Source organism: Manis javanica, chromosome 11 (genome assembly GCF_040802235.1).
Source record: "Manis javanica isolate MJ-LG chromosome 11, MJ_LKY, whole genome shotgun sequence".
In the NCBI taxonomy this organism is placed as follows: Eukaryota; Metazoa; Chordata; class Mammalia; order Pholidota; family Manidae; genus Manis; species Manis javanica.
Genome location: NC_133166.1, coordinates 53,407,882 through 53,434,402, shown reverse-complemented (window position 1 = coordinate 53,434,402; position 26,521 = coordinate 53,407,882). Strand labels below are relative to the sequence as shown.

Genomic DNA, 26,521 nt, shown 5'->3' with positions numbered 1-26,521 from the left:
TGCTTGGAATTTTTTTTAAAGTGTTTACTTCCCTGTCTGCTGCTGACAATTTAAGCAAAGTTAGACTCAGTTTACAAGTCACAACAATTTTTCAGTGTCCAGAAATAAATTACTAACTATTTACAATGGTGAGGAAGATAAAGGAGAAAGCGATTGGATGGTTTCTGGAGAATTATACGGATGATATTAAATACTTTCCCAAACAACAGGATATGGGCCAATTTAAAACAGTATATATAGGCTTAAAAAAAAGAGAAAGAAAAGAAATCTAGACATAGGGCAATTAGCCTCAGTTTGCCATCTCAAAATCTGACCTTTTTCTCTAACCGCCATGCATTAGCTCTTTGCCAAAATGAACAAAGAACCTACTTTTGGCAAGTGTGGTTATGGTACCCGAGAAAACCATCTAAACATACTCTGGGGCCAAGTAGATGTAGATGGATTAGTCTGATTACAAAATCAAGGGGCTTACATGAGCTGAGACATCATTCTGGTGGAAAGCCTTCCGCAGTGCCTGTGTGAGCCCTTTGGCGACATTGAGCTTCAAGGTTTCAATGATCTGCACTCTCCTTTGGGTCAGAAAGAGAACTGTGGGGCAAAACAGAAGCATGGCTGTCAGGGTGAGGCAACAGACCTCTTAATTAATGAGCTCTCTCCCCTCCACCACCACCACCTCCTGAAAGCGCTAAACAAAGCTGGTGAGCACAGGTCAAACCCAGGTGAGGGGTGGGCCGGGGTAATAGTTCTGTTGGACCTGCTCAAGCATAGGGAAGAAGGCATTAGCCATTTGTGTGGCCCTAGCCTGCTCAAATGCAGACTCTGAGCTAGCCACGCCACCTAAAACAACCCGAGAAGCGGGACAGAAATGGGGGTGGGGTGGGAGGGTGGGGGTGGAGAACAGGCATTTTGATTGAACTGAACGTGACAGGTGCTATGTGAAGGGAGGCTGTGAAGGCCCCAGGAGGGGATCCTGCCCTGACTTGGGCAAGGGGGTGGGGATCAGGGAAGGTTTCCTGGAGGAACTGCTGCCTCCGCTGAGTCCTGAAGGATAATGGCTATGAGCTAGGCCAAGGGGGAAAGGTCTGCTCCCACCCACTCCAGCAGAGCGAAGACCAAGTGCTAGGGCACGGGGGAGAAAAGTGATGTGTTTCTGTACCCATGTTTAGGCTTGGTCCCGAGGGAACAGGAAGCGAAGGGTTTAAGTGACGGCATATATTTCAGAAAGTTCCCCAGACTGGAGAACAGACTGGAGTGGGGGTTGGGGGGGGGTGGCGGAAGGCAGGGGGATAAATTTGGCCGCTGTTGCAGAAACGTAGCTGAGCAATGATGACCATGTGAATGAGCAAAGTGGCAGTGGGGTGGAGAGAAGGGGTGTTCAGGAGTAGAACTGAAAGGCACCAGTATTATTTGGGTGTGGCTGGGGTGAGGGGCATTGTGCAGAAGAGGGAAGGGAAAATGCTCCAGACTTCTGCATCTAGGTGGCCGGGGTTGCCTGCCACTCAGGAGGAGGCATAGATCTGGAGGGAGAGGAAGATGGGGAGGGAAAAACCAGATGGCATAATTTCTTGAGACATCAAAAGAGATACTGTACTTTCTGCTATGCCTAGTTTCACAATTTCCCATTTTAGAATAGGGTATGTCTCAAGACGCAATTTCATTTAATTATTTGCCGGGTAAAGAGGGAGGAGGGATACGAGCATTCAACGTTGGCACGCACTTTCAAATAATGTGTCTGATGCTTTTTATAGCCAACACTAGCACACTATTAAAAGCACCGTGTGCCTCTTGGCCTGCTTGCTGCAGCCAGGAGGCGGGAGCTAAAGAGGTCACCTCTACCACCCAACTCTCTCAAGAAAGTCTCCTTTTTAACATCAAAATAAATCCTGGGCACCCACATAGTATATTGTAGTATACTTTTAGTACCTGCTGATTGAGAAAATTCATGACCAGAAAGTCCTTCAGGATATTGTAGTACTTCCCAAGATTTTATATTTTACCAGTCATATCATTCATTCATGTGAGACATCACTGATTCAATCTACAGGCAAACCTTGCTTTCAGACTGACTGGCAGAACTGGCTTCCCAGGGGCCTCTGATTCCAAGACTAGAATCCATGTCACATAATGTTCTTCTCTCCTCTGCCACCTGATAAAGACAGGTCTTCTCAACCTTGGCACTACGAACATTTGGGCTGGATTATTCTTTGCTGCCGACTATCCTGCACCCTATAGGATGTCTGGCAGCATCCCTGGTCTCTATCCCACGTGATGCCAGTACTACCCTCCCCACCCTCCAAGTTGTAGACATCCAGAAACGTCCCCAGAAAGGCCAAGTGTCCCTGGGGCAGGGTGGGGGAAGCTGGAGCAATCATCCCTGGCTGAGAACCACTGATTTCAAAGAAATCTAATAATTCTCTTACATCTCCGTGGCCATGATGTGCTTGCTGCTTTCAAGTGAAATCAAAGTTAGTGGACTCTTACCTGTCTTCACCAGGAGCTTACTGGACATCTGACACTCCAGATTAGAGGCCATTTTGCCAGTTGTGACCACAGCAGTCGATGCAGCGGGAGGAGCAGCATTTGTGTTTTCTGCCAGCAAAGGAGGCAACCGGGTGGCCCTCACAGGTGCCATGATGGACGTCAAGGCTGCTGTGATTGTCAGCGGATGTGGGGTGGATGCCTTGGGTGTGTCTGGGTTGGGGAGGTTTGATGTGTGCATGGCTTGTGGTTTCCTGGGGAGGTGTGTTGTGGACAACAGGCCAGAGGCAGTGCCCGTGTTCCCTTGCATGGCTGTGTGAGCACTCACAGTGAGCGCTGTTCTCGCAAACATATAGGCTGGCGTGAAGGAGAAGGCTGGATGGGCGGCCCCCAGTGTTGCCTTTGGGCCAGGTGCATTGTTTGTGACATTTTTAGCTGGAGTAGTGGTCAAACTGCTCTTGGCTAATCCCGAGGCCACGTCTGAAGGGCTGCTGCCAGTGCCCCTAGCAACCAGGGCTGCAGACAGCGCCGCCGGGCTTGACTTTCTTGAAAACAATGCAGCTGATGCTACCGATGGTGCTGTGGGAGCTGCCCTGGGTGACACCGAGGAACCCACTGTAAAGACAGAAAAGGCAAAGTCTGACATGGCTGGGAATGCTCACGTCATTCTTGTGGTGATGAACGGATGTAACTTACAGCTGTGCTGGGATGGAAGGTTTCTGTGCTCTGGAATTTAGGCAAAACAGCTTTAGGGTCATTAAGTCGATTAACCATAATGAGAATGCCACTTAAAGCTATGGTTGGTAATAAGGGCGTTTAAATTCTGAATGCAGATCTTCCTCAATTTACATCAGGATTATGTCCAAAGAAACCCACCAACAACTGAAAACACCTTATTCAAAAATGCATCTGATAAGACACTTAACCTAAGAACATCATAGCTAAGCCTAGCCTGCCTTAAACATGCTCAGAACACTTACATTAGCCTACAGTTGGGTAAAAATCATCTAACACAAAGCTTATTATATAATTAAGTGCTGAATATCTCCTGTAATATATGGCACACTGTACTGAAAGTGTTGTATGGATCCAGAATGGTTGTAAGCCTATCTGTCATTTCCCCTCATGACCACGTGACTGACTGGGAGCTGCACTTGCTGCTGCCACTCAGTAACACAGAGGGTATCATACCACATATCACTAGCCCAGGAAAGGATCACAATTCAAAATTCAAAGTACAGTTTCTACTGAACATGATCACTTTCACACCATCATAAGTTGAACATCATAAGTCAGAGACTGTACTTCCAGAAAACTCAAGTTGGCAGAGGTGCAAGGCTATGGCTATGGGGGCTGCTAAGTCATTCATCATCCTGAAAGGGTGTGTCGGCTGCTTCCGAGCAAAGCTGGGTATCTGCTGAGCTTGAAGATGCTTTGGCCAGAGAAGCAGTCATACCTGTTTTTTGGGTACCAGGAGGCAAACTACCTGCAGTACTGGCTCCACCTGTCCATTTCCCAGGGTGCTGCGAAGCCAACAGCACTTTGGGGGGAGTCCTGAAGAAGGCCCTGGTCAATAGAGGAGGCAACTCAGTAGTAGAGGGGTAGCTCCAGCTACTCTGGAACAGTGTGGATGCATGTATAACAGGAGACAGATTGATGTCACTGGGAAATTGGAAATGCATATCCATTCCATCTGAAAGCATGTCCGGCAAGCTTGCAGTGGCAGTTGGATGTGGAGAGGTTAGCAAAAGAGGATGCATTGGATGGGCAGACAGCTGTAGACGGGGAAGAGACACAGCAAGTTGACCTGTGGTTGGGTGATCTTCAACCTCAGCTGTCTGGGAGTCTCTGGAATGGTTTTTACTGCTTATGGCCAAGAAGGCTGTATGGTTTCCAATGATGGTGACATCTGACTGCTGAATGGCCTGGTTGGTGCTCATACCAAGGACTGGACCCTGAATGCTGAAGCCCTCTGTAGTCACTAAATGCCCAGCAGTATCTTTGAAATCCTGAGATTTTATTATACTGGCAGCTAAAGTTAAACCACTGGGAGGAGTGGGTGAAGCTGAATGAGTTTCCCAACTTGTGGAGTTAATCGTGTTCCCGTCATAATTTGTTTGCTGCAGCAAGCCAGATATTGTTGGTTCTGTGGAAAGGAATCCAGTTTCTGCTGAAAAAGAGCTCCAGAAAACATCTGTGATTTCTGGCTTTTTCACATTTCCCATTGTCAAGAAATCATAGACCTCAGAGGAGGAGGGAAGTGCTGTCACCTGTTTGGGAGCTGAAACTGGCAACTCAGAATGGTCTAGTGCAGCTGCGTAAGTCCCTGGCTGGGTGTTGGAAAAGCTAGGAGATGGCAAAATGTTCTGGGTGGTTTGTATGGAGGGGATGAAAGGCGGAGGTAATTCTGAATGAAGGAGGCTTGTTCTTGGTGTTATAGTGACAGTAGGTGAAATATGATCAGTGCTAAAATCAGAGGTGAATCCATTTACAGTGTAAAGATTTGGAGTCTCTTTACTTGGAAGGGTCTGGAGAGCAACTGTCAAATTTGCCTTTTCGTTTTTCTTTAAAACAGCTGTCACACTATCTTCTTTCCGCAGGGGAAATGTCCAAATTGTGGAAAGAAGATTAGGAAGTTTGCTTGAGAGGAGGAAGTCTGTGGCTGCCGTAGGCGGGGATCCGTCATTTCCCTCTTCTTGAGGAGCTGTCATTTTGGGCAGAGCAGATGGAGAGGCTCGAGTCCGTACCAGCTGGAGGAAAGTAGGCCTGGAGGGAAGGTCTGCTGCTGCGCTGTTCAGTAGTGATGCAGGGGCCACCCCAGAAAGGATGGCTTGTCCTTGGCTGGCTGTGGTGGGAGGCAGAGAAGGCACCCAAGAGGAAGGCACCACGGTGTGTTCTGCTGAAAGGGTGGGCCCTTCATAATTCTCTGGAGCTGCTGACAAATGCAGTGGGTTAGCAGACTCATTTGCAGTAGCAGGAGCTGGCTTCCTGCTGGTAGTGGCCATGGCCACTGCATACTTGAAAGGTGAAGGCACAGCCTCATAGGTCACTGCTGCTACTGGGTTCCTAAAAGTCAGCAAAGACACCCCTTTGTGCACTCTTTCAGCCACCTCTGCTTTGACTGGCTGGGTGGATGCAGGACTGGAAGCTGCTCCCAACAATGACCATGAGGGAACACCATCTGGAAGCTGATGGAGACTTCCGAGTGCCAGGGGCTCAGGAGACAGATGGGCCAGTTCCTCCACGGAGCTCAGAAACCCAGATGTGGGGGAGCCTGCTGTACCAGGACTGTCCGCGGAGAACAGCTCAGAATACCGCTTTGTTGAGGATCCAGAAAAACCTAGATGAGGGATGCCTATCAAATCCTGTTCATTTGTGGGTGGAGTGTGGTTCATTTCATCAGCAAATGGGTTTAGGGGGCTAGTTATGCTCTGACTTGAAGAGGAGTCAGTTGGAGCTGTTTGGGAGGATAAACGCACTTTGGTGGGTCTCTGGGCTGGCTTAGAAAAGGTGCTGGAATGAGGTGAGTCAGGAGCCAATGAAGAGGGTGAAGATGGAGGGAGAAATGGGAGAATGTCTGACCTCAGGGAATGTGGTTTGGAAATGGAAGGAGTCCCGGCCCTTACGGGCTGAGATGGGAGGACGGCGCTCAAGGATGTCACTGATGGGTCAGTGGACAATGGGGGGAGCATGCTGGTGGGAGGCAAACCTGACATGGCAGCTGCTTCTCTTCCCCCTTGAGGTCTTGGTTGCACCAGAGACTCTGTGGAATTCTTGGAAAGCTCAAGGGAGGTGCCATGTCCACTTGCTTGGTAGGGGGAAGAAGAGAAGTCCCCGGGAGCCCTAGTTCTGCGGCGTGTCTTGGGCGGAAGTGTCCGGGCAAACTGTAGCATGCTTGTGTTGTCAGGGGATGATCCCAGCACATTCTTGATTCTGGCCACTGCTGAGGAAGACTGGACTTCTGAGAAAGGCCATGTTGGTGAAAGTGGTAACAATTTCCCATGAGGAAATGACTCTGGGGTTGGGGTGACTGTTATTTGTAGATTGTTTGTTCCTGTGAAACAAAATATGAAGCAGTCAGGCATCAGATAGTCCTTAAGTGCCTGCTGTAGAGAAGAGAGTGGAGAGAAGGGGTGGGCAAGACAGGCACCACTCGGCGTTGCTTGGACCTCACAGAGCTTCCACCCCATTACAGAAGATTCATTAATCACATTCAAGAATGAATTAAGTAATTACAAATCTGCAAATCTGCAGCTAACCTACAGGGCAGGGCTGGTGAGAAGTAATATCTGATGAAGCAATATTTAAGCAAAGATGTGGAAGATACCTGTGTATTTTAAATATTTTTTTCTGTACCACCTACAAGGGTTGGACTGTGAAACTCAACCTAAAAAATCAAGGACAACTGCAGGTCCCTGCCACGGCCAATGGTTTACCAAAATCAACCATCCAAGAACCCCCGATGCGAAATGAAAGGTTTGTGCACCGGAGCGCAAATGCTTTTGCAGGACCCTAAGGCATCTCAAGCAGAGTAACTGAGGTCGCCTGTGTTTGGAAAGACAGCACCAAGGAAACACAGTTGTCTTGCTGGATTTAACAGGATTCTTGACTCTATCATTCACACTATGTCAAACTGCAAAGGGGATTTCATACAGATTACGCTATTTCTGAAAGAAAAATGATTCACCTCCAACTTGGAAACAGAGGCACCTCACAAGGCTTCGTGTCACTATAAGCACCTGTAGAGAAACCAGACTATTAGCACTAATGTGTGAAGCTGCAGGCAGAAAGGCAAGGAGGCAGGGCACAAAACGGTGACCTCCCCAGCAAAGCAGGCAAGAACAACCAGTCAGAAAGCTGGAGATCTTACACTCAGGAATAGAGACGACTTCCTGCCTAATGATTCTCTGGCCCTATTTCCATGGTTCTGTGGGGTTGATGGTACTGATGACCCCAGAGATGGCTAAGTGCCCTTAAATCATATTTTAAATTAAAAATAAAGAAAGGTTTTTTCTAGAGCATTCTACATTGTTAGCCTAAAAACATCAGAACTGTCTGCTAGAAACAAACAAGCCAAGAGTTGAAGTCAGAAAATCTGGTATGAAGTGTAGTGTGAGGGTTGGGTAGGCTGGAGGCAGGGTAGTTGATGAACAGGTGAAAACTTGTGCTTTAGAATGACCACTCTGGCTGTGGAGTGTAGGACAGACTGGAAAAGGGAAAAGAGTGGATGACAAGAAGACCAGTAAAAAAGACAGTCACAGGGGTCTAAGCATGAGATGATGGGAAGTTGTGAAGAGGAGTTGAGCCATGGGTGGGAGACTGAAATACATCATCCTTTATGGTCCCTTCCAATTCTCCAAATTTAGGATAATGCAGTCCTTTACAGCTGTTTATGTTTACATATGTAGCTGCTCTTGGTGTGTTTAATGACTGCAGTCCTCCTAAATGCCTCCCATTGAGAGATGGAATCTATGTCCACTTCCCCGGAGTCTGAGTGGGCTGGGGATTGTTCAGTCAATTAGAGTATGGCAGAAGTAAATGCCATGTGACTTGCAAAGCTGCCATCATACAAGACCAGGCAGCTTTTGCTTGGCCTCTTGGAAGCCTTGCTCTCCATATGCTCCTTCACTCTCCCTCCTGGAGCTCGGCCACCACTTTGTGAGCAGCCCAAGCCACGTGGAGATGCCATGTGTAAGTACTCCAGTCAACAGCACCAGCTGAGCCAAGCTTCCTAGTCATCCTATCCCAGGCACCAGATGTGTGAATGAAGAAGCCACCAGCTAATTCTAGCCCCCAACCATTTGAATCACCCCAGCTATTTGAGTTTTCCCTACTGAGCCCTTAGGCACCAGGAAGCAGAGACAAGCTATCCCCACTGTGCTCTGCCTGAATTCTGAAACCATGAACATAATAAAATGGTTGTTATTTTACACTAAGCTAGGGGTGGCTTGTTATGTAGCAATAATAACCGAAATGATATAGGGCTGGGTCCCTCACTTCTGGAAGTGAGTCTCTATAGCTTTAATTAGGTTCTCAAAAGGATTCAGAAGCCAAAACACAGTTAAGAACTCTTCATTTCAATGAAAATTACTTCTGTATACACAAGGTTTTAAAGTTGTGTCTATGCTAATAAATAAAATATACCCATATTAATTAAAATTGCACCATGGAAGGAATAAGAAAAAGAAAAAATTTTGCAGGAAAATAAGAGGTAGATGGTATCTATTAAGAAGAAGAGGAACATTAAGTTAGGGGAAGTAGGGCAAAACCAAATTACAGAGAGCTTAAAACACACTCAGAACAGTGAAGCAGAAGTTTGGCATAGGTGGTGTGCTGGACACACTCTGCAGTATTCCTGGGGTCTTGCTGGCCATGCCTTTGCATGATCCCTCTCCTTGAGTATGAGCAGAACCTATGGCTTGCTTCTAACCAATGGCAAAGGTGACAGGATGTCACTCTTGTGATTTTATTATCTAAGACTCTATTTTGCTAGCAGATTTACTCTCCTTGATGGCCGAGTGAATGAATTAAGAGGCCATATTGGGAAAACCCAAGTGGCAAAGAACTATGGGTCGCCCCGGAACTGCAGGGACCACGAGCAGCCTCTCAGGGCTGAGGATGGCTCCAGTTGACAGCCAGCAAGAAGCCTTCAATATGGCAGCCACAGGAAATGAATTCTGCCAACAACCTGAATAAGCCTGGAGGTGGATCCTTCCCCAGCTAAGCCTCCAAATGAGAACACAGTCTGCTGGCCCATAACTACAGCAGTGTAAACCCTTGTGCAGAAGATCAAAAAAGCTGTGTCCAGCCTCTTGACCCAAGGAAACTGGGAGATAATAAAAGTATGTTGTTTTAAGCCATAAAGATTGTGTGTGGTATTCTCTCACAAAGCAATGGGAAATTAATACAGTGGGAAGTAAGGAGCAGTGGAAGGTTGTATGGTGAAGCAGGAGAGTGGGAAGAAGAAATGGAGCACAAGGTCCCACGACTGGGGAGTAGCAATAAGGATGGTGAGAAGTTGCCATCAAGACAGTAAAAGAGAAGCCTAAGTTAATATGTCTGTTTGGAATATCACAGAGAACACACTGTGAAATAAAAATTCTAATATAGAACCCAGGACTCAGAGGAAATGATGAAGAAAACACAGGACTTTGCAGGAGAAACAAAACCACATCAGCAAATAGCAGCAGACATGTTGGAATGTTGCTATGAAACAAGCTGTACTCTTCTGTTTAAACCCCATATTTCAAGGGGAAAAAAAGCCACACCACTCTAATCACACTACTGAATTCTAATTTTTCTCAATGAACTCTCACTGACTCTCTAATCCTCCCCCCCAAAAAACTCCATAACTTTCTTGTATTTGAATGACATGGATTATTCATTGCTGATAAATATGACAACAGTCTTCAAAAAACACACAGAAAGCAAAAGTCCCACACAGAGAGGAACATGAAAGACAGCAGCACTGTCCTGCACAAGCCTGACTGGCTATCCTTTCAGAACATTACAAATATCACCTATTCTAGGGGCAAGCCAAGAATTACCTTCTGTTTAGACAGACAGTGTTTCCCACAAAGGGTCTGGTATTCTAAAGAATTTTAAAGGGAAGTAGGATAACTGGTAAGAGATGCAAGGATACTCTGGATGAAGAATGATGGAGAGCAGAGACAGATTTATGCTGGAAACAAGGCAAAGCAAGCAGGCTGAAGTCTCAAAATAATGAAGAGAAAAGTTAAAATGAGTCACCTCTCCCCTTCTCAGGCAAACACTAACCCTGTTCAAGTAGACAACTGACACACACACACATTTTAAATGAAGCTTCTTTGTTCCAGGTTTAAATAAAACCATGGGTTCTTAGAGTGTCAGGAAAGAGATGTCACTCCTGTAAGAGTATCAGACTTTACTGGCACAAAGTGGGTCCGTGTGCACAGGTATGGACACACAGGGTGAGCATCAAATGCTCTTGTCGCTTAGCCCACTGGCATGGAGTTCCATGAAAGCTAAACTTAGCCTTCAGCCGAAAGAGTCAGGAAGCAGAGCATTATAACAGTGAAACACACAACGAGTGAAGGAAGTGCTTGGCCGGGTTGGGAAGCAAGCAGTCTGTCACTGGCTGGTGTCACAGACAGTGCGAATGGCCTCTCTAGCCCCCCAGGCCTCAGAGCCCCGCCCGGTAAGACCAAGAGGCCTAATGATGGGTTGCTCAGGGCTCAACCCTCCTGAGCCCCTTAGCACCGCTGGTTTATTGTTCCTGGTGCTTGTCCATAAGTCTCAGACGCAGGCTGAGGTGCTGTGATCCAGTGACCCCTCTGTGTGGCAAACGAACTGCCGCCCAGAAGCACACGGAGCAGCAAGCCCCTCTGTGCCCCCTCCCTCTCTCAGCACCCTCTGCAGCCCCTAGGGCTCTGTCAGTCCCCTGGTCACGGCTGTCTGGGTCCCAGACCCCCTGCAGAGGCCCTCCTTCCCAGGACCTCGCCTGCTACTTAAGGACTGTTCTCTACTCAGGCCTCCCAGCGCTGCCCTGGATTGCTTCCTGGTTTCCTCAGAACAACTGTAACCCAGCCATAGTTACAGTCCTTTCCCGGTCAGTGCTCTTCCTTCCTGGGACTGCTGGAGACCCTGAGGAGAAGAAAGCCTTCCCGTGGCCAGCCTGGGTATAGGTATGACGCGTTTCCAACTTTGATCAGGAGACTGCTCGCTTTGTCTGGCACACTGCCCACCAGCAGTTTTTCTTTACTGCAGCACTTAAAGAAAAGCAAACCTGACAGTAAGAAACCAAGGCAACCAGTTAGTAAACATTAATAGGTATCTAAACCCTCCTTCTTCCTATGTCAAAGAAAAATGTCTGCTTTCTATCAGGCCCCAGAGTCAGACAGTCTGGATTTAAATCCCACTCCTCCATGTCCTAGCTGTGTGACCTTGGACAAGTTTCTTAACCTCTCTGTGCCTCTTTCCCATCTGTAAAGTGGAGACAATTACAGTAGCTACCTCATGATGCCTATACTACCATGAAATTGTTTTAAGCATTAATATGAGGTGACATATGTTCAGTGCTTAGAACAACACAGTCTCCAAAAATGCTAGCTCTTACTGGTACTGGTATTATTGCATAGTCATCATTTGTTCAGCCCAGGGTAGGCATGGACACACTCAGAGGCTTCCTCAGAGGATCTGGATGCCAGTCAAAACCCAAAAACACCCTACAGATCTGGAATTGTCACAATCCCTCACACCTGCAGAACCCATGCTAATTTGCAGAAGATTTTCACACCTTCATCCCACCTTGTCCCTCACAGTACCCATGAGGTAGAGGGTAAAGGTTATGCCCATGTTACAGGTGAGGAAACCAGGGTTCAAGAAGCTCAAGTGCTGGTTTGGCCAAAGGTACCCCAAGAGCCATCCCACAGCCGAGGGTGACCCCTTCAACTTCAGATCAAAGGCTCTCTGCTCCCCTGGGAAGGACTAGGTCTTCCTCCATCTCCAGGCTTGGGGTACACTCCATCCTCCCAGAGCACAACCCCCTTCCCCTGGCCAGACCCACACAGTAGCCACCTCTTTCTCCCAAGTGTGATTGGCACTGCTTGGCAAACACCCCTGAGCAGAGCTCTAAATCACCAAGATCTTGATTCCCAGAAGGTAAGAAGACATGGATTAAGCATCATTTCTATGCTGAAGCATCCACCACCCACCCCCAGCAGTTCTGAAGCTTGGCGCCTGGGATTTTCTTCCTAAGATGATTGCTCTTGGGGCTTTTTAAAACAAAATGTGCTTGTTAAATAGAACCAAATTGCCACTCCTTGAAGTGATGCCAGCAAACAGAAGGTTCTGTTTACTGCTTCGACAGAAGCAATTTAACTTCCAAAGCTCTTTCACAGCTATTTTCTTTTTTAAAAAAGTTTATTGCTTTCAAATCCTTTGTACAACAGGTTTAAAAGTAAAGTTGACTTCCCCCCATTGTAACAGTAATACATTTTCACTTTCATTTTTAAAACCTCAGCTTACGTGATCATTACAGAAAATTTAGAAAAGATGGAAAAGTTGAAGGAAAAGGAAAAGAATCCCCTGCCTCCCTCAGCCCTCCCCACAGGCATGTCCCACCACCCCGAGAAAGTCAGGGTGCATGCTCTGGGGAACTGCACTTCCAGATTTCATTCTTGGAAGAGCTTTGGGCTGCTTGTTTTTGAGACCTGTGATCATGCTGCACTTCCGAATCTGCACCTGCTTTTATTTTTTTAACATTATATTAAAGGGTTTTTCCATATTGGATAAGGCTGCTTATTATTTCCACTAAGATATGGTATAATTTTTTTTACCATCCCCTGACTGTTAAGATACAGTTTGCTTATAAGTTTTCAGTATTATAAATAATGGCCTCTTCTTCCAATTTTGTCATCATAATGCCTGCATAGCAAGTGGGACAGACATAAGTGGGACCTTCTCTTATGGACAAGGACACCACATACATCGAAGGTCATTTGCATCAGGAGAAGTAAATCAATGGGACTAGGAGTTTCTCTCCTCCCCCTCTGCCCTGTCATCATTCTGCTCTTGCTGATGGGGTCATTAATAAGTTTAAAAACTTCACCCCACTAGGTGGATTAAACTAAATCACAGAAAAACAATTAACTACCAATAACCGATCTTCAAAAATAGGATAATCCTATCAGCAAACCTTTCCAAACCTTCATATTAAATTTTATTATTTCATTATAATGTCCCTAGGGGGAGTTGAGGTCATTTAAATCCATTAGACAAGAGAGATTGGAGATATAGGAAATTCTGTACCTAAAGAAAAGCAGTAATAGGAGCTTAGAGAGTTGGGCAAAATAACAACACATTACTGGGCTTCACACCATGCTAAAAAGTTTAAACGTAAAGTGCATCTAAGTGACAGCACCATAATTAAGATGTCATTGTTCCCACAACTCTGTATTTTTAGCACCATTAGAGTACTTTTCACCTTATGCTTAGAATTATAGCCAATTATCTCCCTTATTTGCTTAATCACTTAACCATTTTCCTACAAATACATATTGAATGCTTTTTCTGACAGTCACTCCCTTGTCAAGAATAAAAAACTGTAATCCTCACTAGGAAAGTAGTCAAATATCAGTGAAGGTGTGGGACCTGGAGTCAGAACAGCTGGGTTCACAGCCTGTCTGCCCAGTTCCAGCTATGTAAACTTAGGCAAGTTTTACATACCTCTCTGTGCCTCTTTTCTCCTTTCTAGGATGAGGATAGTAATAACCTTTGTCTCTCAGGCTATTTTGAGGCTTAACAAGATTAATCCACACAGAGTATTTGGAATACATCCTGGTACATAGTCAGTAGTCAATAAACGTTACTTACTGCAATTATCCTCAAGGAGCACAAAATTTAACCAAGACGTTGCAGAGTCCTATGTTTTTTCTAAACCATGATAAAAGTAAATTCTTATGTTCCCACTTTTGCAGTAAAGTTATTCTATTGTCTAGGGATAATCACATTTCTTATGATGAATTCCTTTTCTCCAACCTTTATTCTCTAGTGAGTACCTGGGTCATCCATCTGGCTTTCTTAGCATGAGTAAGACTCTGAACTTAGTTACAGGGCAACTAAGTAAAAATGTGTGCATTAGATTCCTTCCCTGATGTCTATTTCCATAATCAAGCATGTGGTTTTGGAGGCTCTTCAGCATAGATGCAAAGTGTACACTGTCCCATCAAGACTCCTTACAAATCTAACTCACATGTCTAACTACAACTGTAGCTGAGATGCTGCGAGGAGAAAGCAGACACAGTACAAGAGCTCCTCATCCAACTGTATTCTCATATTTTACATATGTATGCATGTATGTATGTACACATATTCATTACCATATAAATTGTTAAGTTATATGTGTATATGTACGTGAATAATTTTGATAACCAAAATTAATCCAGAAATGAAAAACCCAGACAAATTAACAAAGGAGAAAGGAGCCACTATTGAAAAAGCCACCAGGGCCAAATATATTCAGCTGAATTCTACCTAACTTTTAAAAAATAGGTAATTCTGATGTTATTTTAAAGCTAATTTAGGCCATTAAAACATATGAAAATGTTTCCAATTCATATTATGAAACCAGTACTGCCTTAATAGAAAAATCTAATGAAGAGATATTAAACAAATACACAATTATCAAATATGTAAATGAATACAGGGCAACTAAGTAAAAATGTGTGTGCATATATGAATATATAGCCTTTTTTCCCTCAAATCATCGCATCAAACAGTATTTATTGGAACAGATGTTGAGACATGATTATCTTTGCTTATTTTCACTTAAAAATGTGTATGTGCCAGTCTGAGATGGGACATCAGTCTTCTGCCCTTGGACTGAAATTTATACCATCACATCAATTACCCTGGTTCTCAAGTCTCTGGATTTGGGCTGGAATTACAACCTGGGCTCTCCCGGGTCTCCAGCTTGCCAATTGGAGTGTATATATGTGTGCATGTGTGAAGACTGCAATAAAAAGTATAAACGTATGTACACTCCAAGATCACATTTGTGCAATTACATAAAAATTATGTATGTGTATTAGTAATAATATATTGTAAAAATCTGAATGCATAAATTGTCAATAAATAATAAAAGTTTTGTAAAGTATGTGACAGTCAACACAAACACATACACAAATGCATGCACACAACATACATACACACAAAAAAGAGAATGTAAGACTTTTCACTGCATTTGAAGACCAAACAGTATGATCACAGACCAAACTCTGGATTCTATGTTTTCCTGAAGGTCATCATTGGCAACCCCAACCTTGCACCATCTACATTGTTGCTCATGATAGGCAGAGATCTTCCTATGTATCTCATAGAGCATTTTGTTAGATTGAAAAGAAAATAATTCTATGTGGGAGACATCCAGAGAAATTGACATCCTCTAAAACTGAAAATAAGCAAAGATAATCATGTCTCAACATCTGTTCCAACAAATACTGTTTGATGCAATGATTTGAGGGAAAAAAGGCTTTATATTCAAAACAGTTTAGTAAATCTCTTATGGGAGATTCACAGTGCAGACAAGTACACTAAAGGCTCTGAAAAGTCTTGTAGTAAATAAAAGTTTAATCTAGAAAAGCCCCAAACTAGTTGACGGTGGAACTTTTCCTTCTCTTTCTTTTTTGCACAAAACCAGTTACTATCCTAAGGAACCACTGCTCTGAAGAGCTGTTGAGGGAATTCTAGCGTAAGATCATCTCACAGCGCAAAGCTGTTGCCCTTGAGCAATTTCAGACACAGAGAGAAACCAAAGAAGAACTGCTGGATGGACTGAATCCATCATGGAATCAGAAAATATGTTCTTGGCCATTGTACAGCTGGAAAATTCGGCTTGTGTTTGCTTGTTTCACAGTGTCATTTATCAGACTTGTTCATGAACTCCTCTATTGATGCACATCATTTGAGAGCGTAAGAATGAGCGCTAGGAAACCTGTAAAGTTCCATAACAAATGTGAAGGACTGAGTGGCTCTCATGCCCTCCTGGAACATTAAGTTAATTTAGGTGAAATGATAATATCAGTAACTTGATTTTTCTTCCCTGACTGGATAAATACAAGAAAAATGTTCCCCTGGAAAAGGCTGTGTGACGCTTCACAGATACTGATGTTCTGCTTATGATTAGACACTAAAAACCTGTAAGTATCTGTGTGTGGGCAAATGAAGCAGAATATGTTGCCAATAACTGATTTAGACATAAGTTTTACTACAGTTTAGCTTCATTACTATGAATATCAACATTTCAAGACTTAACTCAGATCTTTACAAAAAAATTATTGACCAACTCTATTAGGACTGAATAATGATTAAACTGATTACCTCTAAGATAAAAAAGAAAATACTTATTCTACATAAATAATTTTCAAACCCTTTAGAAGCACCGAAACTCAAACAGATAGCAAATATGTTCATAGCAAGTAATTTTCATTTATAGTTTACTTGCTTAGGGTTTACCTGTATGAACATATCAAGATAGCATTCATTTTTAAAATGCTATAATTTAGATATTTCTAACTGAGACTACATTTGTCTCATTTGATATAAAATAGTAAGATCTAGCTATATTATGTTTAAACGTATTCCATCAACCAAAGTTCCACTTCTATTTTCCAGTGCCTTGGCTTACCTAGTAATTACCAAAATCACTAGACAAAGTTTTTGCTATTGGCAGTGGATTTTCCTCTATCCTTCCAGCCTCCTGCAGGCCAATTTGTGGCCCCTAAAGAAAGAACTGCTCTCCTGAGGTGAAGAATTTATCCAGCTCATGATTTTCCACACCTCTAGCTCCAGTATCATTATCAATGCACAGTTTCTTGAAGTTCAAAACATACACAATTACCCTTAAGATAAATAACATATAATCCTATCTTCTACCCTGAGTTGTTAACACTATGATTTTTCACAGTAAATAATTGTTAGAATCATTATCAGTGAAATAGTGACATATACTGCTGACTTCTTACGGATACCAAGAGAAATTAAATGTTTCTTGTGGTACACACTGGTTGGGTTGTTAATTACTTGTAATTGAGCCTGAAATCCTGGCTCTTTTCAAAAGGAAAAATAATCAATGACAAACGTCACTGTAGCGTACAGGAGTCAGTATTTCTATTATATAGCCTTCATTAAAACCTATTTTCTTGCAAACTAAATTGAAATATTGAATAATTTAACCCTAAATCTATTCCCACAGGGTACATTTTTTGGCTAACTTGCTTGCATGATAATGATGCACATATCTTTATTCAGAATTCTTATAATTTAACTGGTTATTTTTCATATCAACCTACATTAGACAGCTCCCATTTTCAAAACATGGCTTTTTTTCTGTTTAAAAATGGCTTCCCCAAGAAAAAGTGCTACACTTGAAAATAGTTATTGGGAAAAAATGAAATTTAATAACAAAGGTAAAGATTACTTTATAGCTTTAATTGCAACTTTGGGGCACTTAAATAATGTTGAGTAATGAAACTGACTTTGTAATATTAAACCAAGTGGAAATCAAAAGAGTGACTTTTTTCTGTGAATCTGAAAGTCAGAGAATGTCACAGCTCCTGGCTTACAGCCACTGTATACAGGACAAAACCACAGCCAATTCTGCTTGAAGAACAATTCACAGAATGAATGAATACAAAGTAGTCTCCTGTATGTAGTCAGTTTTACTGTGATTTTACTTATCTCCAGGATCTCAAAAGGTAAAATTAATGTATAATAAAGACTATACTCAGGGGAAGTAGTAGAAGCCTCACCCATGGGTCAGGAGATCTGGATTCTGGCTTTGATTCTCCCACCTGCTCCCGTTCAGACATGAAACAAATCACTTTGCTTGACTGGGCCCCAGATTCCTCCTCTGTAACATGTAAGGGTAAAATCAAGCCATCTCTAAGAGCCCATTGATTACAGAATGATTTAAACCAAGAAGTCACTTTTTAATGGTTTTATCACCCTAGACATAGATGAATCTTGTCCCATGAAATAATTTTTGCTCTGCTTTTTAATCTCTCTTAATCTCTAGGTTCTTTCCTCCTTTCATTCCTTTTTTTCCCTACAATGCATCTGATGAAGAACCTGGGCCCTTAAACTGGTAGAGCTTCCACAGCCTGACATGACATGACACATACTCGCAGTGCAGTTTAACATGTTCCTCTGTCCTCTGCATTTCCTGCATATGGACAATTGGCTCCAGAAATGGAAGAATTTTAAGTCCTCAATTTTATTAACTTACAGTATTTTTAAGTGGCATGTGAATAACAATAAAAAAACATTTAAATGTAGTCCATATGAACCAGACCCCCACTCTTCTTCATTTGCCTAGAGCATCACCCCTTTCCAAGACAGAGTAAAATGGAATGGCCACAGTCGCTACCAACACCAAGGATTCTTTTTACTAGAAAGCCAGCTCCAGGCTCCTATGCATTAAAGATATGGATTTTTGTCCCATGTCTGTTCTTTGAAAAAGTTTCCCTTTTATTTGCATTTTGTCTCTTTTCTTTCTAGACCTACAGCTCCTCTACCTACAGAGATGTTACATAAGGTGGCCCTGCACCAAGAGGCTGCCATCAGTAACTATTCTAAGAGGAAACATTTCAGCAGGAACAATAGGAAAATGCTGTCTTAGAAGTTTAGGCCCATCTCTCCTGGAGAAATGAATTCTAGAAGGTGACTTAAAACACAGTATACAGCTAAGGATTAAAGATGGCAGTGTGAGAGGTGAGACAGAGGCTTCCTCTTAAAACCACATATAATAGGAAAATATAATTAATACAACTAATTCTGAGAGAACAACAGGAAAGAGGACTGTGCCAAACTGCATACACCTGGAGAAAAGAGCAGACCTCACGGAACAGGACACCAATACCACTCCCCTGCGACCCCCGACATTGCTTCAGGGGCTGAACAGCTCCAGAGAGTAGAGCTTCTGGTAACTAGAGGGCACCATACACAAATATGAAACACCAAAGGAACTCGGTCCAGAGTAAAATTAATATAACTCTGGAGAAAGATTTAAATGACATGGACCTATGACTCTTCCTGAAAGGGAGTTCAAAATAAAAATCATTAACATGCTAATGGAGGTACGGAAAGATATCCAAGAACTCAGGAATGAATTCACGTCAGAGATCCAAACATTGAATAGCACAATGGAGAGTATTAAAAGTGGTTGCATATGGTGGAGGAGACGATAAATGAAATAGAAACTAGAGAAGAGGAATACAAAGAAACTGATGCACAGAGAGAAAAAAGGATCTCTAAGAATGAAAGAATAGTGAGAGAACTGTGTGACCAATCCAAATGGAACAATATTCACATTATAGGGGTGCCAGAAGAAGAGAGAGAGAAAGGGATAGAAAGTGTCTTTGAGGGGGTAGTTGCTGAAATATTCCCCAGTCTGATAAAGGAGATAGTCTCTCAGGCCACGGAGAAGAGGAGGGAATACTTCCAAACTCATTCTACTATGTCAGCATCACTCTAATATCAAAACCAGGCAAAGACACCAGAAAAAAAGAAAATTACAGACCAATATCCCTGATGAACATAGATGCAAAAATACTCAACAAAATATTAGCAAACCGAATTCAAAAATACATCAAAAAGATCATCCATCATAATCAAGTAGGATTTATTCCAGGGATGCAAGGAAGGTACAACATTCAAAAATCCATCAACATCATCTACACATCAACAAAAAGAAGAACAAAAACCACATGATCATCTCCATAGATGCTCAAAAAGCATTTGACAAAACTCAATATCCCTTCATGATAAAAACTCTCAACAAAATAGTACCTCAACATAACAAAGGCCATATATGATAAACCCACAGCCAACATTATACTTAACAGCAAGAAGCTGAAAGCTTTTTCTTTAAGATTGGGAACAAGACAAGGATGTCCATTCTCGCCACTTCTATTCAACATAGTACTGGAGGTCCTAGCCACAGCAAACAGACAACACTAAGAAATAAAAGTCATCCATATTGACAAGGAAGAAGTTAAACTGTCCCTGTTTGCAGATGACATAATATTGTACATAAAAAGCCCTGAAGAATCCACTCCAAAACTACTAGATCTAATATCTGAATTCAGGAAATTTCGAGGATACAAAATTAATACACAGAAATCTGTGACACTCCTATACTCTAACAATGAACTAGCAGAGAGAGAAATCAGGAAAACAATTCCATTCACAATTGCATCAAAAAGCATAAAATACCCAGGAATAAACCTAACCAAGGAAGTGAAAGACCCACACTCTGAAAACTACAAGACACTCATGAGAGAAATTAAAGAAGATACCAATAAATGGGAACACATCCCATGCTCATGGATAGGAAGAATTAATATTGTCAAAATGACCATCCTGCCTAAAGCAATCTATAGATTCAATGCAATTCCAATCAAAATACCAACAACATTCTTCAACAAAGTAGAGAAAATTCATCCTAAAATTCATATGGAACCACAAAAGACCTCGAATAGCCAAAGCAATTCTGAGAAGGAAGAATAAAGCTGGGGGCATCACGCTCCCCAACTTCAAGCTCTACTACAAAGCCACAGTAATCAAGACAATTTGGTACTGGCACAAGAACAGACCCATAGACCAATGGAACAGACTAGAGAGCCCATATATGGTTGGGTTTTAGATATAAACCCAACCATATATGGTCAATTAATATATGATAAAGGAGCCATGGATATACAATGGGGAAATGACAGCCTCTTCAACAGCTGGTGTTGGCAAAACTGGACAGCTACATGCAAGAGAATGAAACTGGATTATTGTTTAACCCCATACACAAAAGTAAACTTGAAATGGATTAGACTTGAATGTAAGTCATGAAACCATAAAACTCTTAGAAGACAACATAGGCAAACATCTCCTGAATATAAAAGCATGAGCAACTTTTTCCTGAACCCATCTCCTTGAGAAAGGGAAACAAAAGCAGAAATGAACTCATGGGACTACAACAAACTAAAAAGTTTTTGTACGGCAAAGGACATCATCAACAGAACAAAAGGCATCCTACAGTATGGGAGAATATGTTTGTAAATGACATATCCAAACAGGGGTTAACATCCAAAATATATAAAGAACTTAACATGCCTCAACACCCAAAAAGCAAATAACCCAATTAACAAATGGGCAGAAGATATGAACACTTCTCCAAAGAAGAAATTCAAATGGCCACAGACACATGAAAAGATGCTCCACATCACTAATCATCAGGGAAACACAAATTAAAACCACAATGAGATATCACCTCACACCAGTAAGGATGGTCAGCATCGAAAAGATTAAGAACAACAAATGCTGGCAAGTATGTTGGGAAAGGGGAACCCTCCTACACTGCTGGTGGGAATGTAAGCTAGTTCAACCATTGTGGAAAGCCATATGGAGGTTCCTCAAAAAACTAAAAATAGAAATACCATTTGACCCCAGAATCCTGCTCATTGGAATTTACGCAAAGAATACAACTTCTCAGATTCAAAAAGACATATGCACCCCTATGTCTATTGCAGCACTTTTTACAATAGCCAAGATATGGAAGCAACCTAAGTGTCCATCAGCAGATGAATGGATAAAGATGTGGTACATATACAGAATGGAATACTATTCTGCCATAAGAAAGAAACAAATCCTACCATTTGCAACAACATGGATGGAGCTGGAGGACATTATGCTCAGTGAAATAAGCCAGGTGGAGAAAGACAAATGCCAAATGATTTCCCTCATTTGTGGAGTATAACAATGAAGCAAAACTGAAGCAACAAAATGGCAGCGGACTCAGAGACTCCACGAATGAACTAGTGGTTACCAAAGGGGAGGGGGAGGGGGGAGAGGGGAGGGGTGTGGGAGGGCGGGCGAAGGGGATTGAGGGGTATTATGTTTAGTACACATGGTGTGGGGGTATCATGGGGAGAACAGTGTAGCACAGAGAAGGCACACAGTGGATCTGTGGCATCTTACTACACTGATGGACAGTGACTGGATTGGGGTATGGGTGGGGACTTGATAATATAGGTGAATGTAGTAACCACATTGTTTTTTCATGTGAAACCTTCATAAGAGTGTATATCAATCATACCTTAATAAAAAATTAAAAAGAAACAAAACAAAAAACAAAAAAAGAAACATAGTATCCAGAAGGAAAGGTGGGGAGGGAGAGGTTTCCTAGCATCATCACTGAGGACACAATTCTGCCAACAGCCATTACAGCTGCATCATCTGCAAAAATCATCATTCTGTAGGCAGAGCAGATGGTCCAAGGCTGTATCATTTGTAAATATAGATGAGAAATGTGAATTGAAGATGTGACCTCACTCAATATTATATTTGAGGGTAACAGCAATTAGGAACATTGACATAATTTGAGCTGAGAATGCAAGGATCTTTTTTTCAGTCCAAATATAACTGCAGAAAACATATTTTCAAAAAGTAAAATAACTCAGTGTTGCCTGCCACCACACAGTTGCAGAGTGAGCCAGTTAAATTCTGAGGCCCTCAAACATGGCTGATTTCATATCTTTGCTAAAAAGAACTATCAATTCTTCAGCCACAGGAGAAATTAAGGCTGGATTAGATAGAGGTCACGAAGTAAACAGTCTTTGTAAAAGAATGAATAACTAGGAAGGGCAGAGGAGGGCATTTATTTTTTCTTCAAGATTTCAGGGTAGGAATAATGGCTTCACATATTGCATTCCTCTAAGGGAGCTAAGAAGAAGAAAAGTTGGTAGACATCTGGGCCTTGATTTCTCACTTAGAGATGGCTAACTAGTCATATATCAAAAGTAGGTCACCTCCAGCTGATTGGTAATGTCTGCCTGGACTATTATGAAGGATTCTAAGCACAGCTCCAGATCGACAAGAAAGTGTGCTGGAAAGTAATGTCTGCCACAGATGCCGTATTTGTAGAATGGCTGCATGAATGAACAGATACTTAGCATCCAGGACAAAGTATTCTCTAAAGTTTCTTCCATTACTTAGCCCAGCTCCACCATTTTCATTTTCAGAAGATGAAACCAGGATGAAGGGTGGTTAAGTGACCTACCTGCCCAAGGTCTAGCACTGGGCAAGTCTAAACTAGAAGCTCATCTTGGATTCCCTCTGAGTGTTCTTTCTCTCACTAGATGCATCGCACTACTTTTCTGAAGCAGCATCAACTGATAGAGGAGAGAAGAGGAAGTTAGGAGAAGCAAAGGGAGGTTAAAGAATGACTGAGGGACCAAATGAAAAAGAGGAAAAGATCAACAGGATTCACAGACACGGGCCAGGAAGGAGACATGATTGCCGTTGGTAGGTAAATAAGCTGCTTCCACACCTGCTGAATCAAAGTTACAGATTTCCTCCTCACCACCCACCCAAAGAACCTGCTGTCTCACCTCCTTCATCTCTGAGCATCAGCTTTCATAGCCCCAGATGACCAGACCACTGGTCATGTGAGTGTGGCTTCCTGGACACAGGTGTTTGGACCAGGAGTGGAAAACTGGTCCAAGTTCTGACTGAATTTTTTTTCATGAATTTAAAACTGGGACCTGGAGACACTTGTCATTTTATATTGGGTAGTTGACTATGGAAGTGAAACAAAGCAGGAAGCCATGTCTGGCACCCATGCATGCCAAAGCAGAGCACCCTGACTTGAAGAGAGGAAGAAGAATGAAACAGATACAAGTTGCTGCACAGGCAAGAGACCACGTAACCTTAAGAAGAGAAAGAGAGACTAGCTGCTCTGGGTCCACATTTTAAGAAGACTTTGCTATATACCAAGCTACTGGGTTCTCTGCGATACCCTTGCTTGCTTTCCAAAATACAAGCCTATTTTGCTTCAACTAGCTCAGGTGGGTTCTGTTTCTTGCAAGCAAATGTGACTACTGGCAAAACAAACTGAACCCTGGATGGTTTCCATTTCCTATGAACACAGTGACACTGCTGTGGGAAAAGAAGAGACAAGGCGTAGTTTCAGATAATCTAAATTAATATGCTAGCCTTTGCAATAATATACTGCCTTTAATCTGCCCAATAAGGCATTAAGGCAATTTATCAAATTAAATAATATATCAATTATTAAAATCTATTTTGATGATTATCTTCATAAACAAATGTGAAACAAACCCATGTTATTTATTACCATGCATTTCATGCACAACAACCCTACAGTGTGGGCTGAAAAATCTTGAAAACATGGCACCCATTTGCTATTCACAGGTATTAAAAATCCCAGATGGCAAAGCCTTTACAATTGACTGCAGGAGAAATCAGTGTCCATCTCCCGAGCAAGATTCTGGAGCTATAAAATTGGCTCGTGGCACATAAAAAGTCCATAAAACTGTGATTAAATAAAGCACCAGCCAGTGCTTAGACAAAACCTGCTGAAACACTGCTCTGTAGCCTCCCTGTGTGAAAGCAAAATGATATGAAATTGAGAGAAATAAACTCTTTAAAAAGACAATTCAGTTTTGTACGGACTGAATTTTCACTGAAGTCTTCCAAATCTGCCACAGAAAATGAGAACATTGAAAGAAAACCCTGCTGAGATGTCACCAAGGTCAATACTGGTCAACACAGACCGATCAACATAATGTGGGTTGCAGAGGCTTGATCGGTCTGTGGCTTCCACCACACATTCTGGGGATCCAGTTCTCCAAACTAAATTGTTCATTGTTTAGATTTTTTTTCAGTAATTTTGCATATAACACCACCCCAGTTTTGCTGAGTTTATTCTTCCTCTAGTTTACTCCCAAACCAGGTTTAATGTTTACTCTGGAAGGAGATAAATTTCTGGTGTTTTTTAAGGCTGTCAATCCTCTAGTAAACCAGATGCTTGGAAAGAGCGGTGTCTGGCACCGTGAGGGGCACTGCACAGCTCACGTGTGATGTGACTCTCCCTTTCCAGGTGAGGTGCCCTTATAACTGGTACAGAGAGGGCTGCAGCTTCCTCTTCCTTTGTCATTTACCTCTGTGGACACCTGTCTTTCCAGATCCTTAGATTGGGGTATGACTAAAATGATAACATGGAATATTTGGAGCAGTCTTGATTTTCATTTTCATACAGAAGGTTTTGTAAAGGTAAATGAGCAATAAATGGTCATCATTCGTCTGGCTATAGAGGACACCTTTTTAGCTATCTGTACAGCATGCAATCCCTTCTCCAACAAATGCCCTCTCTTGAAAACATTAAGCTGGCTCAGTACCATGGTCTATGGCCAACTGGCCCAGGAGTGAACACCAGCCCCTGGGGAAGCCAGTCCCTTCCGGCCTCACAGCAATCAGGTGGTATCAGGCCACAGGGCTTTGGTGAGTTGTGTGTAGGACACTGGGTGCCATGCTGACATTTCATGGTGACTATTGGTGCCATGGACCCAAGAAAGTTTTCAGATAAAGATAAAGGAGAAGACCAGAGAGAAGTGGAAGTGAGAGAGTATGTAGGGAAAGGGAAGCAAGAGAGGCAGAGGCAGACAGGATAGAAATAGAGGCAGCCGCCTGGAGCTGATGTTCTTTGCTCACCAAGCCCAGTTGGACTCCTTCTTCTGGGTTCCATGATGTACCCATGCAGCCTTCCAGTGAAATCCCCATTTCAGATTCGCCTAGTGAGTGTTACTAGCAACCAAAAACTCTTGACCATCCAAGCCTTACATCCAATTACAAACCACCCCCAGCCACACCCCTGAGAGGAAAAATGCCTGTCCCTCCACTAAAAGATCACACTTATCTACCAGAGGATCTTCTATCAACTTGGAAAATATCTGCTGTATTTTCACTTTATCCCACTTTGTAGCCTATTTGTGAACAGTCCCAAATATCTTTGAAATTCACTTTGTCTTGAAAATGCTTGATGAGATATAACAAACCCAGAGACCAAAAGGAAAGCTTCCCAGCTGATACTTCTGACCATTCTGTGGGGAGCGCCTGGAGAAAGCACTGCTGACATCCTCTGTCCCTTGTGTCCTGAGGTCAGTTGTAACACATCATCAGAAGAGCACTGGGGCAGGGGAGGGGCGTGAGCCAATGTGTGACTGGTAAAGGCGACACATGCTCCCATTACTCAGTCCTCTGCAATTTTCTCTTAGCTTTCTTTCTTTTTCTCTCTTCTGTCTCAGTGGGTACGAAAATGAGCCAGAAGAAATTTGAGAGCCAAATGAAAATCCCAGCTCTACGTTTACTCTCTGTGTGACCTTGGGCAAGTAACTTTACCTCTCTCTGTGCCTCAGTTAGGAGACAATGCACAAAAAGGATTCAGAATAGTACCTCATACATAGTAACAAGTATCACTGAAAATAACTGGCTTTTGCAGACTGGTGTGGCCATGTGATTAAGTTCTAACCAACAGAATGTGAACAAAAGTAATGCCCAATTTCTTACAAAGAAAATGCTGTCCCTATACTCTTTCATATCTGTTTGGGTTGGAACATAAGATATGTAACTGGAAAACCAGCTTCTACTGTATGAACAAGGAACACATTTTAGAACATAGCTAAACATCGAGAGAAAAGAACCTGGGTCTCTGGAT

General features: G+C 42.7%; 1 protein-coding gene across 5 annotated transcripts in view; it reads right to left on the bottom strand.

Annotated features, from left to right (window-relative positions):
- Positions 1 to 26,521, bottom strand: part of KIAA1549L (KIAA1549 like) — a 265,523-nt gene that overhangs the window by 111,436 nt on the left and 127,566 nt on the right. For 2 of the 5 annotated variants that reach the window (XM_037019715.2, XM_037019708.2), the window contains exons 2-4: positions 6,188 to 6,532; positions 2,482 to 3,093; positions 473 to 588 (exon numbers count right to left, since the gene is read on the bottom strand). In XM_037019715.2, coding sequence (XP_036875610.2) covers positions 473 to 588; positions 2,482 to 3,093; positions 6,188 to 6,532 — 1,073 coding nt within the window. The other 3 variants (XM_037019704.2, XM_073216379.1, XM_073216380.1) reach the window with 3 other exon arrangements.